This window comes from Drosophila sechellia, chromosome 3L (genome assembly GCF_004382195.2).
Source record: "Drosophila sechellia strain sech25 chromosome 3L, ASM438219v1, whole genome shotgun sequence".
Classification (NCBI taxonomy): Eukaryota; Metazoa; Arthropoda; class Insecta; order Diptera; family Drosophilidae; genus Drosophila; species Drosophila sechellia.
In genome coordinates, this window is record NC_045951.1 from 13665666 (window position 1) to 13683548 (window position 17883).

At 46.5% G+C, this 17883-nt stretch overlaps 1 protein-coding gene across 1 annotated transcript; it reads left to right on the top strand.

The window, feature by feature from the left end:
• The first annotated feature begins 6 nt into the window (after positions 1–6).
• Positions 7–17871, top strand: LOC6605629. Its single transcript, XM_002030411.2, has 8 exons — positions 7–148; positions 1037–1259; positions 4941–7419; positions 7723–8270; positions 8380–8578; positions 8678–15333; positions 15399–15587; positions 15651–17871. Exons 3-7 carry the CDS (start codon positions 5543–5545, stop codon positions 15581–15583), a joined length of 9465 nt encoding a protein of 3154 aa, XP_002030447.2. The 5' UTR covers positions 7–148; positions 1037–1259; positions 4941–5542; the 3' UTR covers positions 15584–15587; positions 15651–17871.
• Positions 17872–17883: the final 12 nt, after the last annotated feature.

Here is a 17883-nt window from a genome sequence, read left to right on the forward strand (position 1 = left end):
CAGTCTCTAATTTTTTAGAAGCGGAAAGTTGTGAGCAAAACGTGTGGAAATTGTGCTCGATACGTCAACAAAAAATTTGTGAAAACAACTGGGAGCGTAGTATGCGAGCGCGGCAATCGCAGAACTATGAAATTCCCCTGTGAAACGTGTTAGTTTGGCTGTAAAAGCACTTTTAAAAATTACGATTTCTTATTAGCGTGTTGGAAAAGAGGAAAACACACACATTGTGAGAGGCAAAATACGTGCGGAGCGTAGGTGGGAGCGAGACGACGCTAAACGTGTACTATCCGCGGTCTATATATACATAGATATATATTATTTGTGTGAGTGTAGGAGAGGTATAACTAATTCTACAAAAAAGTATAGTTTACTTGGCTGTGTGGTTCGATTCTGAATTAATTTCATAGTCTTCGGCAGTAAGGTGTCAAATAAGTTGATTTCAACTAATTGTCATTTACGTGTAGTTTGCTTTTCCACTTTGTCATCGTTTCTATATCTATTCCTTGTATTTTTGCAAATCGGATTAATAAGTGCCTAAAATGTAAATAGCTTGTGGGTAAATAGTTAATAACATAACTATTTTACTTTTTGTGTATATGTGCGCCAACATCCGTGTGTATAGATTTTACACATACCTACGTAGAAAGGCATGCACAGATATACGTTTGTGTGGGTATCAACGAATAGGCGAAGAGGCGAATCGAAATATCTACGTACAGCATTTCGGAATGGCCAGGCGCAGTAGTAATAGGCTAAACAGGGAAACAGCGCAACACAAAAACCAAGAAGAAGAAGCAGGGCAGGCGAACAAAATAAAATAGGCGATAATAGTCAGTTGGCATGTCTTGTCCATAGGCTAGAACGGTCACACTAGCTATACGGTCTGGTCGAACCGACTGGTCGTCTCGCTCTTACACACGTCTTAAGCAACCCCAGTTTATGTGTTTTCCTGCGCGTTTTGTCTTCTGCTTGTGCCATACGGTATTAATAATAAAATAATTGATTAATCAAAGTAGAAACATTTTAATTTGTGCAGGTAGTAAACGTTCGAAACAGCGTCGCGCCATCACTTAAATGCTGCAAATCAACAATGTGCAACAGAACAAAAAAGAACCAGTGTTAAAGTGTATACAAATTTAATTTGTATTTATAAAATTGAAATATAAAGTTTCAAAATAAAAAATAAACCACTTAGCTTGTCGTTAAATTAAACTAAGTTGTGCAAAATGAAGTGAAAATTCAAAATAACAGAGTAAACGGTGAGTAAGACTAGTGAGTGTGTGTATGTGAGTGCGCGCCCAAATCGGCAAGTTACTTTGAATCGGAAAAAATACAGTCGATTGGGTTATACATATCAATTGGATCACATCTACTTGAAATTCAGATTTTATTTTGATTCGAGCCAGTTAAATAAATATTCCATTTGTTGATGCCTCAATTTTTTTTTGCATACTGTGTGTCGCCATATTTGATTGCATATTCTTTTTTCCACTGGCCGTCTGTATAGCGTGCTCGCTCGCACAGCTTTTCGTTTGTTCATTTGTTTTGCTTTCGATTCCGTTTTGTGCAACGTGATGGTAGATGTGCGTAATAATGCCCCTCGCACAGAGTTGCCAACCCAAAGCAATTGTTTTGTTAAACTTCAAGTTGTTTTTAGTTTGTTTTGCTCGAGTTTCTAAGGAGATTATCTAAATCAGTATTAAAATCATATTTCGATTTGTCACACCCCGCCGCATTTGGATTGCAATGTGTATGCCGTGCAGTGTTTTTGTTGTCTTTACTAATATTTTGACATGCGCATCAGCTAGTCGGAAGAACTTAATAACAAATCGACTGCAAAGTGAAATTAAAGTTGATGAGTATTCGTGGAGCAATATCGACGACGCCATGTTGTTCCCATTATCCAGAATGTTAGCACAGAGCTATATAGTTTTTATTTTCTTTTCTTTCGTCTTGTTTTCGTCAAACTTTTTATTGCGTGCTCCAGCGTTTACACGCCTGTACGCCGTGAAGTTGGCCGCAGTTAACATAGCTTAGTGTGTGTGTGTGTGAGGAAGAGCTATGGTGGTCTCGCTCTCGCTTACAGGCATTGCTCGAACGTTCCTATTCTGCTCTTCGCGCATACGTGATTTTTGCAATTGTTATTTATGCCTTGTGCTTTGTACGCGCGAATTTTCGCCACAAAATGAAAGCAAAAGTTGATAGACAACTTTTTGCCTGCGCTCGGTTTTCGTTATTTTCTGCGCAGCGCAGACAAGACCATAGTCAAAATGTTAATTCACGAAAGCTAAGCATTCGATAATTCCAAGGGTTGTCGCGGCACGAAACCAAACCGCTACAACCCCCTAAAATCACCTTACAACCCCACAGATTTTTTTTTATGCTGTAATATCCATAATAAAATCCCATGCATCCACAATTCTTGATTGGTAATTGACCGAATTAGGTGGACCAGAAATAGCGAGCAAATGAATTAAAATAAGACGCAATTAAATAGTTGTCACTATGTAGCTGGTGTGCAAAAAGTAAAGCCCATTTTACGCTTGGCGATTGTTTCAATGAAAGTACAGCCAAAGCAATGCCCCTGATATTGTGCAGTCACGTAGTCCATTGGTCAACAAACTAATATGAGCAGCATTACTATTTTTAATAGCAGGTTCATTTTTATTTCGAAGATCACAATAGGAGTCTTTCTCTTTTCGACACACTCGTTTGAATGTGTGCGTCTGCGAGCCTCGATAAGCTTTGTATTTGTTCTACTTCATCTAGCGATGCAACAAAAGCCATAGCAACAAAAAGAAAACCCCAACAAAAACGTCACGAAAGCAGTGGCGTATTAAAAATCATGTTTGCGGGGGAGCTCTCTGAACTCAGAGAAAACAGCAAACAAAACGTAATTCTTTTGGTAGTATTTTGTTAATATAACGAATTAGATTTTGGCGCATATATCCCAAATGATACCCATTGGATCCGCCCATGTACGAAAGCACCGTGGCCACTTTTCATGTGTTTGTGTGCGCGCGATAAGTTTTCAACGTGCATTTGCAGGCACGATTTACGGGGATCTGCTGCTGTCTTGCTCACACCCACGAACCGATAATGCGCGCGAATGGGGCTTATTTTGTAAGCTTGTGTGTAATTTGTTTATGGCGCGCATTTTACTTGCGGATGTTGTTGTTGTAGTATTTGTTGGGGTTGGGGTAGGGTTGGTCTCGCACACGTGCGTGTGTGTGAGTGTAGTTCACCTTCTTTCCGACGATGAGAGAACCAAATTCTCCATCGCCCCTCTCTCTTTCGTGTGTATTTTTAACTAAGAGCGTTGTAAGATTCTTTCTAAATGTTGAGATGTAGCATCGATGCTAGTGTATGTATTTGTAACCCAAATCAAAATTTACGACAGACCCAACCGCTCTATGTGTGGCGTTATCTTTAGTGGCCCATTGAGAAATATGAAACAAAGCATGAAACGGAAATGAAATGCATATATCGATTAACCTGGTGGCCTTACATAGTTGTATCTGGTATCCCACAATCTATAGGCAGTAATCCAATGGTTACATAAGCATTTTCTTTCCCAGATTTACTATTCAATTGGGGAATCAATTGCGCTGCTCCCCATTCTCTGTTTCAATTAGAAACTGTATCTACAATAGGCGCAAATTGGCTGCTAGCACAATCGCACAAGCAGTAGCACACACACGCAGGTGGGATATGGCAGATATACCCAAGTGCAAGTGGCCTGTGTAATGTGTAATAGAGACAAGAAACTAAAAAGCCAGCGACAAAAGCAACGACAACAGCAAAACAAGAAAGAAAAAAAAAAACTACTAGCGATGAATGCCGCGCCGGATGCCAAGGCGAAATTAGTGCATTCACTTTTCGCTCTGCTTTGCTTTTTTGCTTTGGCTCTCTGGTTTGCAATGCGAAAGACGGTGCAAACGCCCGGAATGCGCATTAAATTAGAGAATTAGAGAACAGTGGCAGTACCTGGCAAATGTTGACATCTTTTAGAGACGGCTGGTTTTTGAGGTGTAAGCGTTTAAAAACGTTTACTAAATGGATTCCAATGATAGAAAATGGCAGGTCTTCAAGTTATTAAGAAGTCATTTGATAAACTTGATAGATACCATTATAAGAACATAAAATAAATTAACCTTTACAATGTTCATCAAGTTAGCAAATTTGTAGAATAGTCAAATGTTTAATAATTGATTTGGGACGCATATTGCGTTGGATAAATGCATTAGCCATTAGCGATGCGGATGAACAAAGCAAAATAGGAAAACTTGTTTCTACAAAAGCCAAATGCACAAGTGCTAAACGTTGTTGGTGCTTTTTTTTTATTGGCCAGGGGGGTCACAACTACACCTACACATCCACGTATTCAGGCACACGCACACAAGTGTAAACAATGCACAATCCCTTTGTTGCTTTTGCTTTGGCGCACCTTTCGCACCGTATCAGCTTTGCTGTTTCGCTGCTTTTCCACTTTTCCGCTCCGTGAAGCTGCGTTCAAGTTTACAGCAAGTGCAGCAGCCACCACGAAGCACATTCCGAAAGCGTAGACGAAAATACATACGTAGAATAAACGCGGATATTGATGTTTGAAGTGCGCATGCGCATTTTTGGCGCCCGTTGGCTGTGCTTTTTATTTTGTTACATAACTCAAATCCGATTTGCAGTTGGCAATGCTACTCCTGGATAATAGAGATGAGCGCCTTCCTAAACTTTTATCGATAAAGGCGATGTACCCGTGTTACACTAGAAAATAAAATCTGAACTTTACATCCGAAGATATGTACCCTTGTTTCAATTTTACGCTTTAGTTCTTTTCTAACAATATTTTACAAACGGCTAAAAATTAATTGTTTAAATCGGTACTTTTTATTGTTAATATTTCTGTATGGCCTAAATTTAATAGTTTTGTTTGCTCATTTCAGATACAACGAAATATCGTTTATGGAAAGACCGTATCCAAAGTATTCAATATCCAACATACAACGACGGACAACAACGCAGTATCAATTGGGCGGGACGATTATTTTTGCGAGATAGGATCAGCTTTAGGATAAGGCTCCGTATACAGGGAGTCAAACGAAGGACGCAAAAGAAGCCGGGGAGCACGCAGAGGAAGTTGCCGCATCTCTCCCAGCGTTATGATTGTGATGGCTAACAATGTGATGTGGCACAGAGTTGGACACCGTCTATGCAAATCGAGCGCGCACCATCGCCTACAGTTATTACCACTGGGAGTTTCAGCTTCCGTCATCCGTGCCAGAGCCAGAGGTTATGCATTGAGCCCCCAATGTTTTGGGGGCACGTCAACAAAGGCCCAGCGACAGCAGGAGCAGAATCTGCATCAGCAGAACCGGCAGCAACATGACGGTTTTAACTGTGAAGTAGTGTTGTGAAATAGAAACTAAACCGAGACCGAAACCATACTCTACCAAAAGAGTGAACTCTCAAGCCGAACCAAGGCTCCTTCCCTGTAAACACACGTCTAATTTTAGTTAGCGGACCAATCTGCCGCAGCACCACCACCATGCCCATGTCCAGTCACGACGCGGTCTTCGTGGAGCCTGCTGTCAGCAGCAGTGGCGGCGGCAGCACCAGCAGCATAAATCGCGTCGGAGTAGCCAGTGGTCCCCAGCCGCCACCCCCACATATCGTCATTGATGGCAGCAGCCTGTCCACACAGGCGCAACTGCGCATCATGCAACGTCGCATGTCGATAAGTACGCGCCAGATCCTTAGCGCCAGCCAGTCTCAGTCGATCAATCAGTCGCAAAAGTACGCGGTGCGTACAGCAGCCGGAACCGGAGCTTTAGGTGCAACGGCGGCCTCTTCGGGAAGCTCCGGTCAGGAGCTAATTAATCCCCAAATCTACAAGATTGTGACCACGGACGGTAGCACCAGCAATGTCATCATTGACGCATCAGCTGCGGCGCCACCGCACAACTCCAAACTGTTGCTTAGTAATCTCACTGTGCTCTCCAAGCAGGCACCAGTCCAAGGAGCAGCAGGTCAGCAGCAGCAGCAGCAGCTCAACTACCTGGGAGCCAAGAGTCTGCCGTATGTGAGTGCGTCGCCGGGTAAGACGCAGCAGCAGCCCCAGAAGTTTGGCAGCATCAGCGCATTTAAGGCCCAACATCAGCAGCAGCAACAACATCCGCATGCTACCCTGCAGAAAGTGACTTTGGGCTCCAGAGTGGCAACCCGTCTCCAGTCGTACGTCCCGGCATCACCGTCGCAGATAATGGTGCAGCCGGCGCAACCAAAGTATGTGAATGCCACGGCGACAACGATAGGTGGCAATGCTGCTCTGCTCAAAAAGGCCAATCAAAAGATCACGGTCAAGAGTGTTAGCAATATGTCGCAGCAGCAACAGCAACAACAGCAGCAACAAAAACAGCAGCAGCAACTACAGGCTCAGCAGCTAAAAACCTTTATCACGCAGCAGCAACAGCAGCAAACCTACAAGGCGGGGGCCAAGGCAAAGTTTGTGAAACAGACGACTGCCCTGTCCATTGCTGCTTTGCCCCAACAGCAGCAGCAGACTACCTACGCCAAACAGTCAATGGTCACCACGTCGACTCCCGCGAAGGTAACAAAACTGAATAGCAAGTATGTGCAACAGCAGATCAGCCTGCCGCAAGGAACGCAACTGCAGCACAAAGCGTCGTCGAATGTCGCCGGAGGAGGATATCTTCTGCAGCAGACTCAGGCCGCCGGAGGAGGAACTATTAAGTTTGTCAACTCACATGGCACCGTTATCCAGCAGCACCCCCAACAGCAGCAGGCAACGAAGCGCACCCACTACAACAGCAGCGGGAGTAGCGACAATGAGCAGCACGCTGTAGCCAACTCCTCTCTGATAACCGATGATGTTATGATCGTCAATGGAACTCAGATGACCGACGAACTGTCTGCCCGCATCCTGCAGAGCATGGCCCAGAAGTCGTTTAGCCAGCAGCAGCAAAGATTCCATCAGGTTCCCGCCACTGGCAGCGGCAACATGCCACCACCCACCCAAATCATCTACAGCAACAGCACCAGCAACGGAGCAGCCGCTAGTAGTCCGGGTGGAAATGCATCCGGCAATATGCTGCTTGCCCACTATCAGGCAGCCGGCGCAAAGCCGGTCTCCTCCGCTTCGTTCATCACGGTCACTGGGACGCCGCCCGTTACAGTGTCCACAACGCCGTCGGTGAGCATCTCATCGCATGGCTTTGCCAGTGGCAGTGCGGCCATATCCTCCTACATGTCGTCGGCAACCGCAGCTCGCCGCCAGTCTGTGAGTGCGCCCAGCAGCAGGGCGGTGTCTCTGGAGCGGAAGCAGCATCACCAGCAACTGCAGCACGATGTGATTGGTGGCGGGCGAAAGGCCCCAACGGTCATCGAGTATTACAATAAGCACGGGTAAGTGTTAGTGATTTAGAGAAAAATAAAATTAAATCATTAATAATTATTACATCAGGCTTTTAAATGTAAACAGTTTTAAATCGATTAGTTTGTCAAGTGAGCCGATGTTTTAAATGATCGATTGTCAATTTGGTATAAAACATCGATAGTTAGATTGTCTAGTGTCAAAGTTTGTATTTACAACTATCGGCCAACTAGTTAGTAGTTTTATTTCAGTAAAAATAGCCTCGTCAATGGCGGATTTTAAATTGTCATATTTTCAAAAAAGATCAATTCCTAATTCCAATTCTTTAATTGCAGCGTGAATAACATAGTTGGCAGCAGCAATAACCTGGCCCAAAGCACCAGTATGAGCAATCTCGCAGGCCCGCGGAGTAACAGTGGAAGCGGATTCGCCACGACCACTCCAACGCCAGCTACCCCACTTCACCTGACACCAGTGAACGTTCCAGTCCACGCGGAGGCAGCACCACCGTCTTCGCCAGCTCTGGTCAAGGGTTCGTCCCAACCGCCGGCGCAGCCACAACAACAAGTGCATCCCTTGGGCCCCAATCAACTGAATGCCAACGATGAGGAGCTGTACATAGAAGAGGTGCGCCCGGTTCCAGTGCTGACGCAGGATTTACGTCTGCAGCAGCTGCATGCCATCATGCAGGATCACACGTACGCCTCACAACAACAGCAGCAACAGCCTCAGCAAGCGGCTGGTGATGCAACGATTCCTGGAGCAGTACAGCAGGTCCAGCAGCCGCAGCAGTGGTCCCTAGGCGGTATTGGTGTCACGGTGTCTGGTAGCCAGGGAACGCCTACAGCGGTAGGCGGATATTGCAGCTACTTTGGTCAGCAAAGTAAGTAAATTAAAATTAAATTTTAGTGAAATTCTTTGCATTTTGCACTAAGCTCTATGCAATCGCTTGTTTGCTATTCATATTAACCTTATAAACTGTGTTTACTCAGTTGCTCGCCCCCAAGCTGACGATGATGCCCACTCTGCTATTAGCAGTAGTTCCCGGATGGGATTAGCCAGCACAGATATTGATCCTGGAGAGGAGACTGAAACAGCACCAGAAGCTGAGGCCGAAGACGACTCCGTAACACGCTGCATATGCGAACTAACCCACGACGATGGGTATATGATATGCTGCGATAAGTGCTCGTAAGTATCATTGTCGGAACTTGAAGGCAATCGGATTGTTTAAAATGTTGATTTTGTTAAAATGAACGGTGCATGATAAACCTGATTTCTATTTTGCAGGGCATGGCAACATGTGGACTGCATGGGGATCGACCGCCAAAACATCCCGGAGGAGTACATGTGTGAACTTTGCCAGCCACGTGCCGTGGATAAGGCGAGAGCACGAGCACTGCAGCGTCAAAAGCGCAAGGAGCACATGCTGCTGGTGGCCACTCAAGCGGCTAATGGTGCTGCAGCCGTGGCAGCAGGAACAACGCTCAGCGGTGGACTCGGCAGCGGTTTGCCCATGTCAGAGGAACTACAGCACAGACTCGCATCTGGACTTAATGGAGGATTTGCCACGGGCACCGGCATGTCGAAGAAGTCGAAGAAAACCAAAGAGAATTCGGGAAGTAACTCTACCTTAAAGAAAGCTAAAAAGAGCGGTGTTGGTATGGGCGGAGAGAAGAACGCCAGCGGAAGCGGTACTCCTACTGGCACTAGCGGTAAGTCCAGCAAGAAGAGCAGCAAACGAAAGAGCAAATCTGGCGGAGATGGATCAAGTGGTGGGGGAAACAGCCCCGCTTTAACAGCCGCCGAGAAGCATGCCGCCAATCTGCGCCAGTGGATCGAGAACTACGAGTATGCGGTGACCAACCACTATTCGCCAGAACTTCGCGCCCGCCTGCACGCCATCCAGAAGCAGCCCAGCCTATTGCAGAGCATACAAAACACGGAGAATAAGGCGTTGAGGCAAATTCAACAGCAACTCTCCACGGCGGGCAGCGCAGAGCAGCTTGAGCAGAGGGCACAGCTTATTCCGTATGCTGGCGCCAAGGTGCTAATAAGCAGCGTTGACTTGTCGCCCCATGCCCCCATCCACGAGCTACGCGGCAAGTATATGCTGACCACCCAGTTCCGTACCCAGAATCCCACCGTCAACATGAACACACCGCCGCCGAGCAATTACCTCAACAGCTTCAAGGCGCACAAGACTCCGGGACAGTTTGTATTCTTTTACCAACTGCCCGGTGTGGAGGCGCCCATGCAGACCCTTCGGCCGGACGGAAGTGTGCCACAAGTTGCGCAGCAACCACCATCCTACCTAAAGGGTCCTGAGGTGTGTGTGGATACGCGGACCTATGGCAACGATGCACGATTCGTGCGACGATCTTGCCGACCGAATGCCGAGTTGCAGCACTACTTCGAGAAGGGAACGCTGCATTTGTATATAGTGGCATTAACACACATACGTGCCCAGACGGAGATCACGATCCGCCACGAGCCACACGACTTGACGGCGGTGGAGCAGAAGAAGTCACACGCTGCCGTCATCCAGCCAACAAGTACCCGTTGCGCATGCGACATGGGAAGTGATTGTCTCTTCGCCCTACCACTGGCCGTGCAGCAACAGCTTCAAGCTCCACCCACGCAGCCCAGGAGCAGTCACCGGAACAAGGCGGCAGCAGCAGCGGCTGCGGCAGCTGCTGCTAACAGTGCAGCAGCCATACAGTTAACCATGGGATTGGGCGTCGGAGCAACGGTGGCGGCAGGAGCGACTGTGTTGCCAAATTCCCGAAATCGTTCCACATCCTCGAGCGGCGAGAGCAGTCAAATGGGCCTAAACAGTCCGCAACTTGGACAATTGAATTTGGGCTTTAAAACGTCTGTGACAGCGACATCCCTGACAGCGCCAGTTCCAGGAGTGCACTGCAACAACAGCGGCGGAAGCAGTAGCAGCAGCAACAACTCTTGCTCGGTGTCCATGTCCAGTGTGCTACACGATTCTGGTATCTGCACTTCGTCCTCTTCGCCGTCGGTGTCCATTCCCTCACCGACACCCACCCAGATGCAGTCGCCGACCTTACAGCAGCATCCGCAACAGATACCGCAGCAACAATTGTCGCTTTTGCAGCGCAGTCCAACGCAACAACATCAGCAACAGATCCTTGCTGCGTTGCCCACGCCGATGCTCACGCCTATGCTTTCACCCCAATTGCCAAAACCAGCACAACAACAAGCCCACGTGGTATTGCCGCAGCCGCAGCAATCTTCGTTGCTGCAGCAATCGCAGCAGAGTCAGGAGCCCTTGGCTGTTATAGCAGCAGCAGCTGCTGCGCAGCAGCCCATGGCCACCTATTTTGTTCGACAACCGCAGCAACAGCAACAACAGCAATCGCCAAAGCCGCAAGCGCTTGTGGCACAACAGCAACATGTGGTCGGTGCGCAACAGCAGCAACACTTCCTGCAGCAACAGCAGAAGCAACAGCAGCAACAACAGCAGCAACAACAGCAGCAGCAAATGGCGGATGAGGCTAGAATGGCAGTGAGTGCGTTGCAAACACTGCATGCCACCCCCACTTCGCATATAGTGTCGCCAATCAAAGTGGCAGCGGTGCAGCAGCAATCGCAACCGCAACAGCAACAGCAACACACGCACCAACAACCACATAACCAGCAAGCAGTACAACAGCAATCCAATCAACTGCAACAACAACAATCTCAGCAGCCCAACTACCCGCAGTCGCCACAGCGTCAGCAAAAACCTCAGCCCGTACAGCACCAGCCGCAGATAGTATTTTCAACGAGAGCACAGGCGATTCCAGCAACAACGCCCACCAAATTGAATTCACCCGTTAAAAGTGTGGCGCCAGTGATAACCAACAATAACATTACGGTCAGTGCTCAATCTTCGGTGGTGGGCGGGAAGAAAACCCCTGCCAAGCATCCCCAGCAGCAACAACAACAACAGCAGCAGCCATTGACACCGGTTTCGGCAGCTTCGGCTCCAGCAGCAACTCCTTCGTCATCGGAATCCAAAGAGGATGATGTATCGCCAAGTGCCACAACCACTCCCACAACACGAACGCCGGCCAAGGATAAGCCGAAGCAGTCGCGCGAAGATCGCAAGCTGGAGGCCATTCTGCGAGCGATTGAAAAAATGGAGAAACAAGAAGCTCGCGGAAAGAAGGACACACGCCAGAGCAGCAGTGGCAAGAGGCAGGCGAGCAACTCGCCCGCTTCGCCCAACAAGCGTAATAGCTCGAACTCCATCAGCGATGATGTAGAGACGCCGACGAGTACTAACTCCGCAGCAGCAGCTGCCCAACGTCGAAATAAGAAGAAGCGTAAGGTTAGTCGCAGCTTGAATAACAACACGAATGGCTTGGGCTCGGGTGGTGGCAGCAATAACAAACGACGGAAGAGTATCGTGGTGGAGTCGGATGGGGAGTCTCATGCATTGACCAACTCAGAGTCGGAGGATCAAGGTCAGCATCCTCAGTCGCATCACGGCGGATCCGAGGATCAGGCGGCAGGTCTTCTTCTGGCCTTGGCCCACAACAACTCCTCACCGAATCAGCCATTCAAGTCGCCATCCTCCCAATCACATTCCCTGCCAGCAACTCCAGCCTCTGTGAGTAGTGCCTGTCTGCTAATTGAGGCCGCTATGGGACCACTGCAGCAGCAACCGGCACCGGCTTCAGCGTCGCCTTCCTTAGCCGAATTCAAGTACCCGCCCGGTGGGGCCAAGACCAAAAAGTCGCTTATGTCCAGTTGGTTCCAGCAGGCAGAACAGCAGCATGCATCCGGCTTGGACAGCCTCGTGCAGGCGGCTATGAGTGAAATCAACGGCGAACGTGAGCAGCTTCAACGCCAACCGCAAGGCGAATCCTTGCCAGCGCCGGCTTTGCTGAAGGTAGAGCAGTTTATACATCAGGCAGAGTCCACAACAGCTGTTCCAGCTCGGGAACAACTGCACCTACCACTACAAAACAATTCGTCAGTGAAGAAGCGCTGGTTGCGACAAGCCATCAGCGAAGAGACCACACCAGTCGATGAGCTTCAGCAGACACAAAATCAGTCGCTAACTGCCACTCCCTCTCCACAGCCGGTACCAACTGTATCTCCGCTGGCGAACGGATTTAGTACTCCGCTAAAGAAGAGGCGCCTGGTGGTCGTTAGCAATGGAACGAACGTGGAGGCTGATGAGACGCATATCGACGTAATAGGGGAGCCAAAGGATGAAGCAGAAGAGAATGTCGCAATGACTGAATTCAAGGTGGAAATAGAAAACCACCATCAAGAGCAAGATGACGACGTAGACATCCTGCGTTCACCCAGTCCGGGTACTCATCAAATAGTGGCAGAGGATAATCTGGTTAAGATCGAGCCGGAGGACACAAGTGCTGCGGCCGATGATGTGAAGATCGATGTGGAACGAGAGGAGAGCCAGGCATGCGATAAGTTCGAGGAAATGGTCAAGGTAAAGCGCGAAGAAGAAGAGCAGCGTGAGAAGGAAATCAAACTGCTGCAAGAACGGCAGGAACACGAACAGCCTAAAGTTAAGCCCGTCCCGGTGGAACCAAAGCTTGAAAATACGGTAGCGAAAGCGGAGCCCAAAGTGGAGCCAAGTCAAGACATAGTGTCTAAAAAGGAGCCAACAAAGGTGGAACCCAAGCCGGGCGAGTCTCTGCTGCGCACGACAGCGACTGTAACTGCAACAACTACTGCAGCAGCAATCGCTGCGACAACTCTGCTCGACGTGAGCAAAGTGGCAGTCAAGACTCGACCACCACTCAAGCTGGAGGATGAACCGCAAAAGAAAAAGTCAAAGCTGGAGTCAGTAATTCCAGCGCCAGTGGTAACAGTGCCTGCAGTTTCGGCTCCTCCGATACCAGCTGCATCAAATGCAACTACATCGGCGGTAACGAACACTGCTGCGGCGCCACTTACAACAGCAACTGCTCCTTCTAGTACCAAAAATCTCACCGAACACGATATACAGGAACGCTTGCTGTCGTTCCATGCAGCCAACATTTCCTATTTGCAGTCTAGAAACAAAAAGGCAACCGCAGCTTTGACCTCCGTCTCCCCCAGCCAGAAGAGCAATAGCAGCAGTGGCGGTAGTGGCACAGAGTCGAAAAAATCATCCAAGGATAAGGATGAAAAGCGCGACAAGGAGAAGCAGCTAAAGAAATCGAAAAAGGAGAAGAAAAAGTCGAAGGAGAAGGAGAAGCAAAAGGCAGCAGTTAATGTTAATTCCACTTCGCAAATTGTTGACGCCAAGAAAAAGACAACTCAGCCATCGAAGCCAGACAGCAAGTCCTCGATAGCGCCGGTCCTAATTCCACCTAGTTTGCCAGTTGCTACTGCAAATGGAAAGACCAAGCACACAGCGTACAACAACGTGGATCAGCAACAGCAGCAGCAGCAGCAAATGAGGCGCCGCACCATGTCTATGTGTATCACACCAGTCACTCCGACGCCGGTGGTCACGCCATCGCCGTTGCATGGAACTCCACCCTCAACTAAGAAGCGCCAGACCAACTTCGAGCAGGAACTCACGAAGCCTAACAGTCAGATCCTGAGCAGTAGCATCCTATTGAACAGCAGTAAGGGACTTGGCCTGCCTCTAGCCGCCCCCACAGTGGTTAGCGTGGCCACTGCCGTTCAACAGCAGCAGCATCGTAAGGAGAATAACCACCAGGAGGCGACTCCACCCAGTGGCGGTGCTATGAGTCTGGCGGCTGCTATTGCTAGCGGAAAACTGAATGCTATTAGCCGAAGGCGAGAGTCCATGTGTGGTAGCCGGCAGCAACAGGCTCTAATTGCGGCTGCTTTGAAGAAGGAAAAGAAGGAGAAAAAGAAGAGCAAGAAAAAGGATCGAGAAAAGCAAAAGCATGATAAGCAAAAGGGCAAGGAGAAGGAGCGAGAAAAGGACAAAGAGAAGGACAACAAGCAAAAGACTAATCACATACAGAAGCCTGCTCTTCCGACACCAGTCCTAGCTAACTCGATTCCCATTTCGGCACCCGCTCCAGTATCTGTATTGGGTCCAACGCCCGTGCCGACGCCCAAGGCTGCCCCAATCCCAGTTTTGATAACCCAGCCCACACCGTCACCGATCCTTGTAACCCAACCATTAGTTAACAATTGCTCGGCCAAGGTAGCATCGCTTCCCTTCTACAACACAATCTACGGCAAGTTGCAGGACCCTTCGACGCCAACTAGCAGCCCCCTTCCGGTCACTAACACCATGCCCAGTCTGGCCGAATATCTGGAGTCTACCAAAACTAAAACAACAGCACTATCGGCAGTCAAGCCCATTGGAATTGCAGCAGTAACGCCTCTCAGTAGCGCCATAACTCCTGCCAAAGTTGCGCCTTCCTCCCTTGAAATGCCACCTCCGGCCACCACACCATTGAAACTGTATACACGGACCGCCAGCCATGATCCGCGACTGAATCCCATGCTCACGGTTCCAGACCCCACTCCCATGCCGAAACGTAAGCTCTCCATCAGCGAGTATCGGATGCGCCATCGTCCATCTGTAGACACGGCGCCAACCACGCCGACAACACCCACAACTCCTACCACTCCAACTACACCACCGGGCTGCAATAAGGATCGCCCCTTTGCCAAGCCACAGACCATTAACAAGTGCTCACTTCAGTCGCCGGAACGCTTTCAGGCGGCGATTCGGGAGCGGCGCAACTCGATCAGTGCGCACCATCCGCAGCAAAACGCTCACCACAATCTGAACAACAATAAAGGCAGCATCAGCAACAAGGGCGGAAGCAGCAGCGGTAATCATTTGCAGCAAGCGTTGGGCGTCGCTGGTGGAAGATTGCAATCCAAGAATGCGATAGTAGATCCATCGGCCACCACCTTAAGTACGGTGAATAGCATACTTAGTACGGCTCAAAAGCTGCACATGTTTGATGATAAGCCAAAGGGTAAGTGAATTATAATTGACCATTATATATTTGGGCTAGCAATTCTAACCAACTACCGTCTGCAGGTGGCCACTTCAATGCTGCACCCACACTACTCGAGCAGCAGCAGGAGAAGATGAGCGAACGATCGCGTTGCTTGCAGCGGACCATATCCTGTGACTCGCGGGTCATCGAGCGATTGGGCACAGGCGCCGCTGGAGGTGCCTTGGAGAAAGTTACCACGGCATCAAGCAGGCGCGATGCCGTCTGATTAGGTATGTGGATATTGAGAAAACCTTCAAGCTGTAAATCCTAATTGAATGCCTTTCAATCCATAGTAAACTAAACAAACTGCTGACCACAAAAAAGTAATACAGCTTCCAACGAAGGCCGCTTTATAGCAGATTGATTCAAATTTATGTATTTGATAATAGCTTACCGGTACCAAACTATTAAAACAACCAACCCGTTCTTTGATTTTACAAAGCCAAATTATAACAACAATTACAACGCGCATATAGTATGAGCTGCATACCTTTATGTAATGTGAATTGAAATCAGGAGACGGACGACATGCAACCAAATGCTATCAATGATTGTATATTGGGAGACAAACACACACTTTGCATAGCAAGAGAGTTTGGGGAAACTGAAAACGAATTATGAATGATTAACTAAATTACTTAGTTACTTTATAGTATCGTTTATGTCACAGCAATCAAACCGCTTAACCTAACTTATAAACAAGGAACCTACGATATATATATATGCACATGTATATGCTAGACACCTATAAATAGAGCCTATGTAGCGCGATATAAGCATAAACTTACATAGCACATAGAATACGAATACAGATTAGGCAGCCAAATTTGAAGTTGTAAAAATGTTAGAAACCACTCTTGGCTTATTTACTAATTGAATATGTATTTTTAGTTATTAAGTTCAATCAATCCTGAAAAAGTTCCGTTTTCGCCATTGCAGAGGAGCCGAAAGTAGATGTGCGGAAGGTCCATCCCTACATAATATATATTTTTGTGTCACTTTCGTTTAAATTTGAATTACTTATAATCGTAGAAATAAAAAGTATATATTAATCACACTTAACTACAATATTTACCCAAAAAAGAGAAAACAGTTTAGCCAGACTTAAAAAAACATGCAAGCAATATTTAAAACACATTACCTAGAACAGAACTTGGCAAATAATACAAAATGTAATTGTTAGAGAGACCAAGCGAAAACAAAATCCGGGACTAACAAAACTGTACATAATATTTTTAAAACCCAAACATGAGCAACCAAAAGGATGAAAATAAAAACTACTTGTCTTATTAAGCAAGTTAGTTAAGTAAGTTAAAAAGAGTACAAAGCGAGGGTTAATTGATTGAAATTATGCTAATGGATCGCGTTAAAAGTGTAAATAGTGGCAGCAACAGAAAGTGTCCGTAGCCATTTTCGTATATAGGCTTAATTATTTGAATCTTTCGAATTTCGCCTAAAGTAAAATATTCACAAATTAATTGTAACATTAATTTGTTTGATAAATAGCTTGTCATTAGACTTAGATCAAGATTTTATTCAGATCAATGCTCACCGACGAATGTGCCACAAAATTTTGTTTGTTGCGTAATTTAATCCGGTGAAATTTGCCAGATTAAAATTTCGTAACCGTTTTCGATATGTTCCTTGTTGCAGCATTTTTCAATCTTCACAGTGAAAAATATACCTAATTTGTTTACTTCCAATACGCACACACAAAACAAAATATTGGAAACGAAAATAGAAAGAAACTCATTTATGGACCCTGTGAAAAATGATCTATTATTGATTCAGATAGTCTTTGTTACGGATCACAAACTGGACAAAACATGTTGTAAAAAACATAAGTTGTAAAAGTGTTTACCAATCTCTTTTGAGGGGCAATAGTATATATAACCGTGTACATATGCAATTTTAATTCTAACAGGCAAATCATGCAGGTGGTCTTTGGCGAAGCGCTTTTTAGTTTTAATCGAACATTTATTTTTGTAAATATGCATATGCAACGTTTATAATGTAATCATCGCGTAAGTGTAAAATATTTAACTAAGCCGATTTTATGAAAAGTATGTTGTTAATTTTTTTAGCGCTGTACAATAGAAACAAGACCTATATTAAACCTTTTGTTAGTTATCTATAGAACATAAATATGGACAATAGTTCGTAATTTTCGTAATAGTTTTTGATAGTTCTAGCATAAAGGGAAAACGAAATTATTTATAACTTATTTGGTTGGAAATACCTACTCGTAATAATTTGTACTCTACACCTAGATTCTTTGTAAGCGCGAATTTGAATTGTAAGTCTAAGCATAATGGTTTTAGTCATAAGTATACCTTGGTTCAACAGATGTAAATTAAACACCTTAATTGTTTACTAAACACAAACACAAGCATGCCTAAAGAAGTCGGCAAACAAGCTTCGTCTGTAAAATACATTACAAATGAATTGATAAGATTCTTTAACAATAAACAAAAAACCGAAAAACACAAATAAAACGAAATTAAAATGAAAATATACCAATTGTGT

What these genes read in the sequence shown, in the direction of transcription:
- LOC6605629 (XM_002030411.2), top strand. Translation starts at nt 5,543, where the DNA reads ATGCCCATGTCCAGTCACGACGCGGTCTTCGTGGAGCCTGCTGTCAGC. An exon ending in CAGCTACTTTGGTCAGCAAA is followed by an intron (nt 8,271 to 8,379) that starts GTAAGTAAATTA and finishes GTGTTTACTCAG; the next exon opens with TTGCTCGCCCCCAAGCTGAC. An exon ending in GTTTGATGATAAGCCAAAGG is followed by an intron (nt 15,334 to 15,398) that starts GTAAGTGAATTA and finishes TACCGTCTGCAG; the next exon opens with GTGGCCACTTCAATGCTGCA.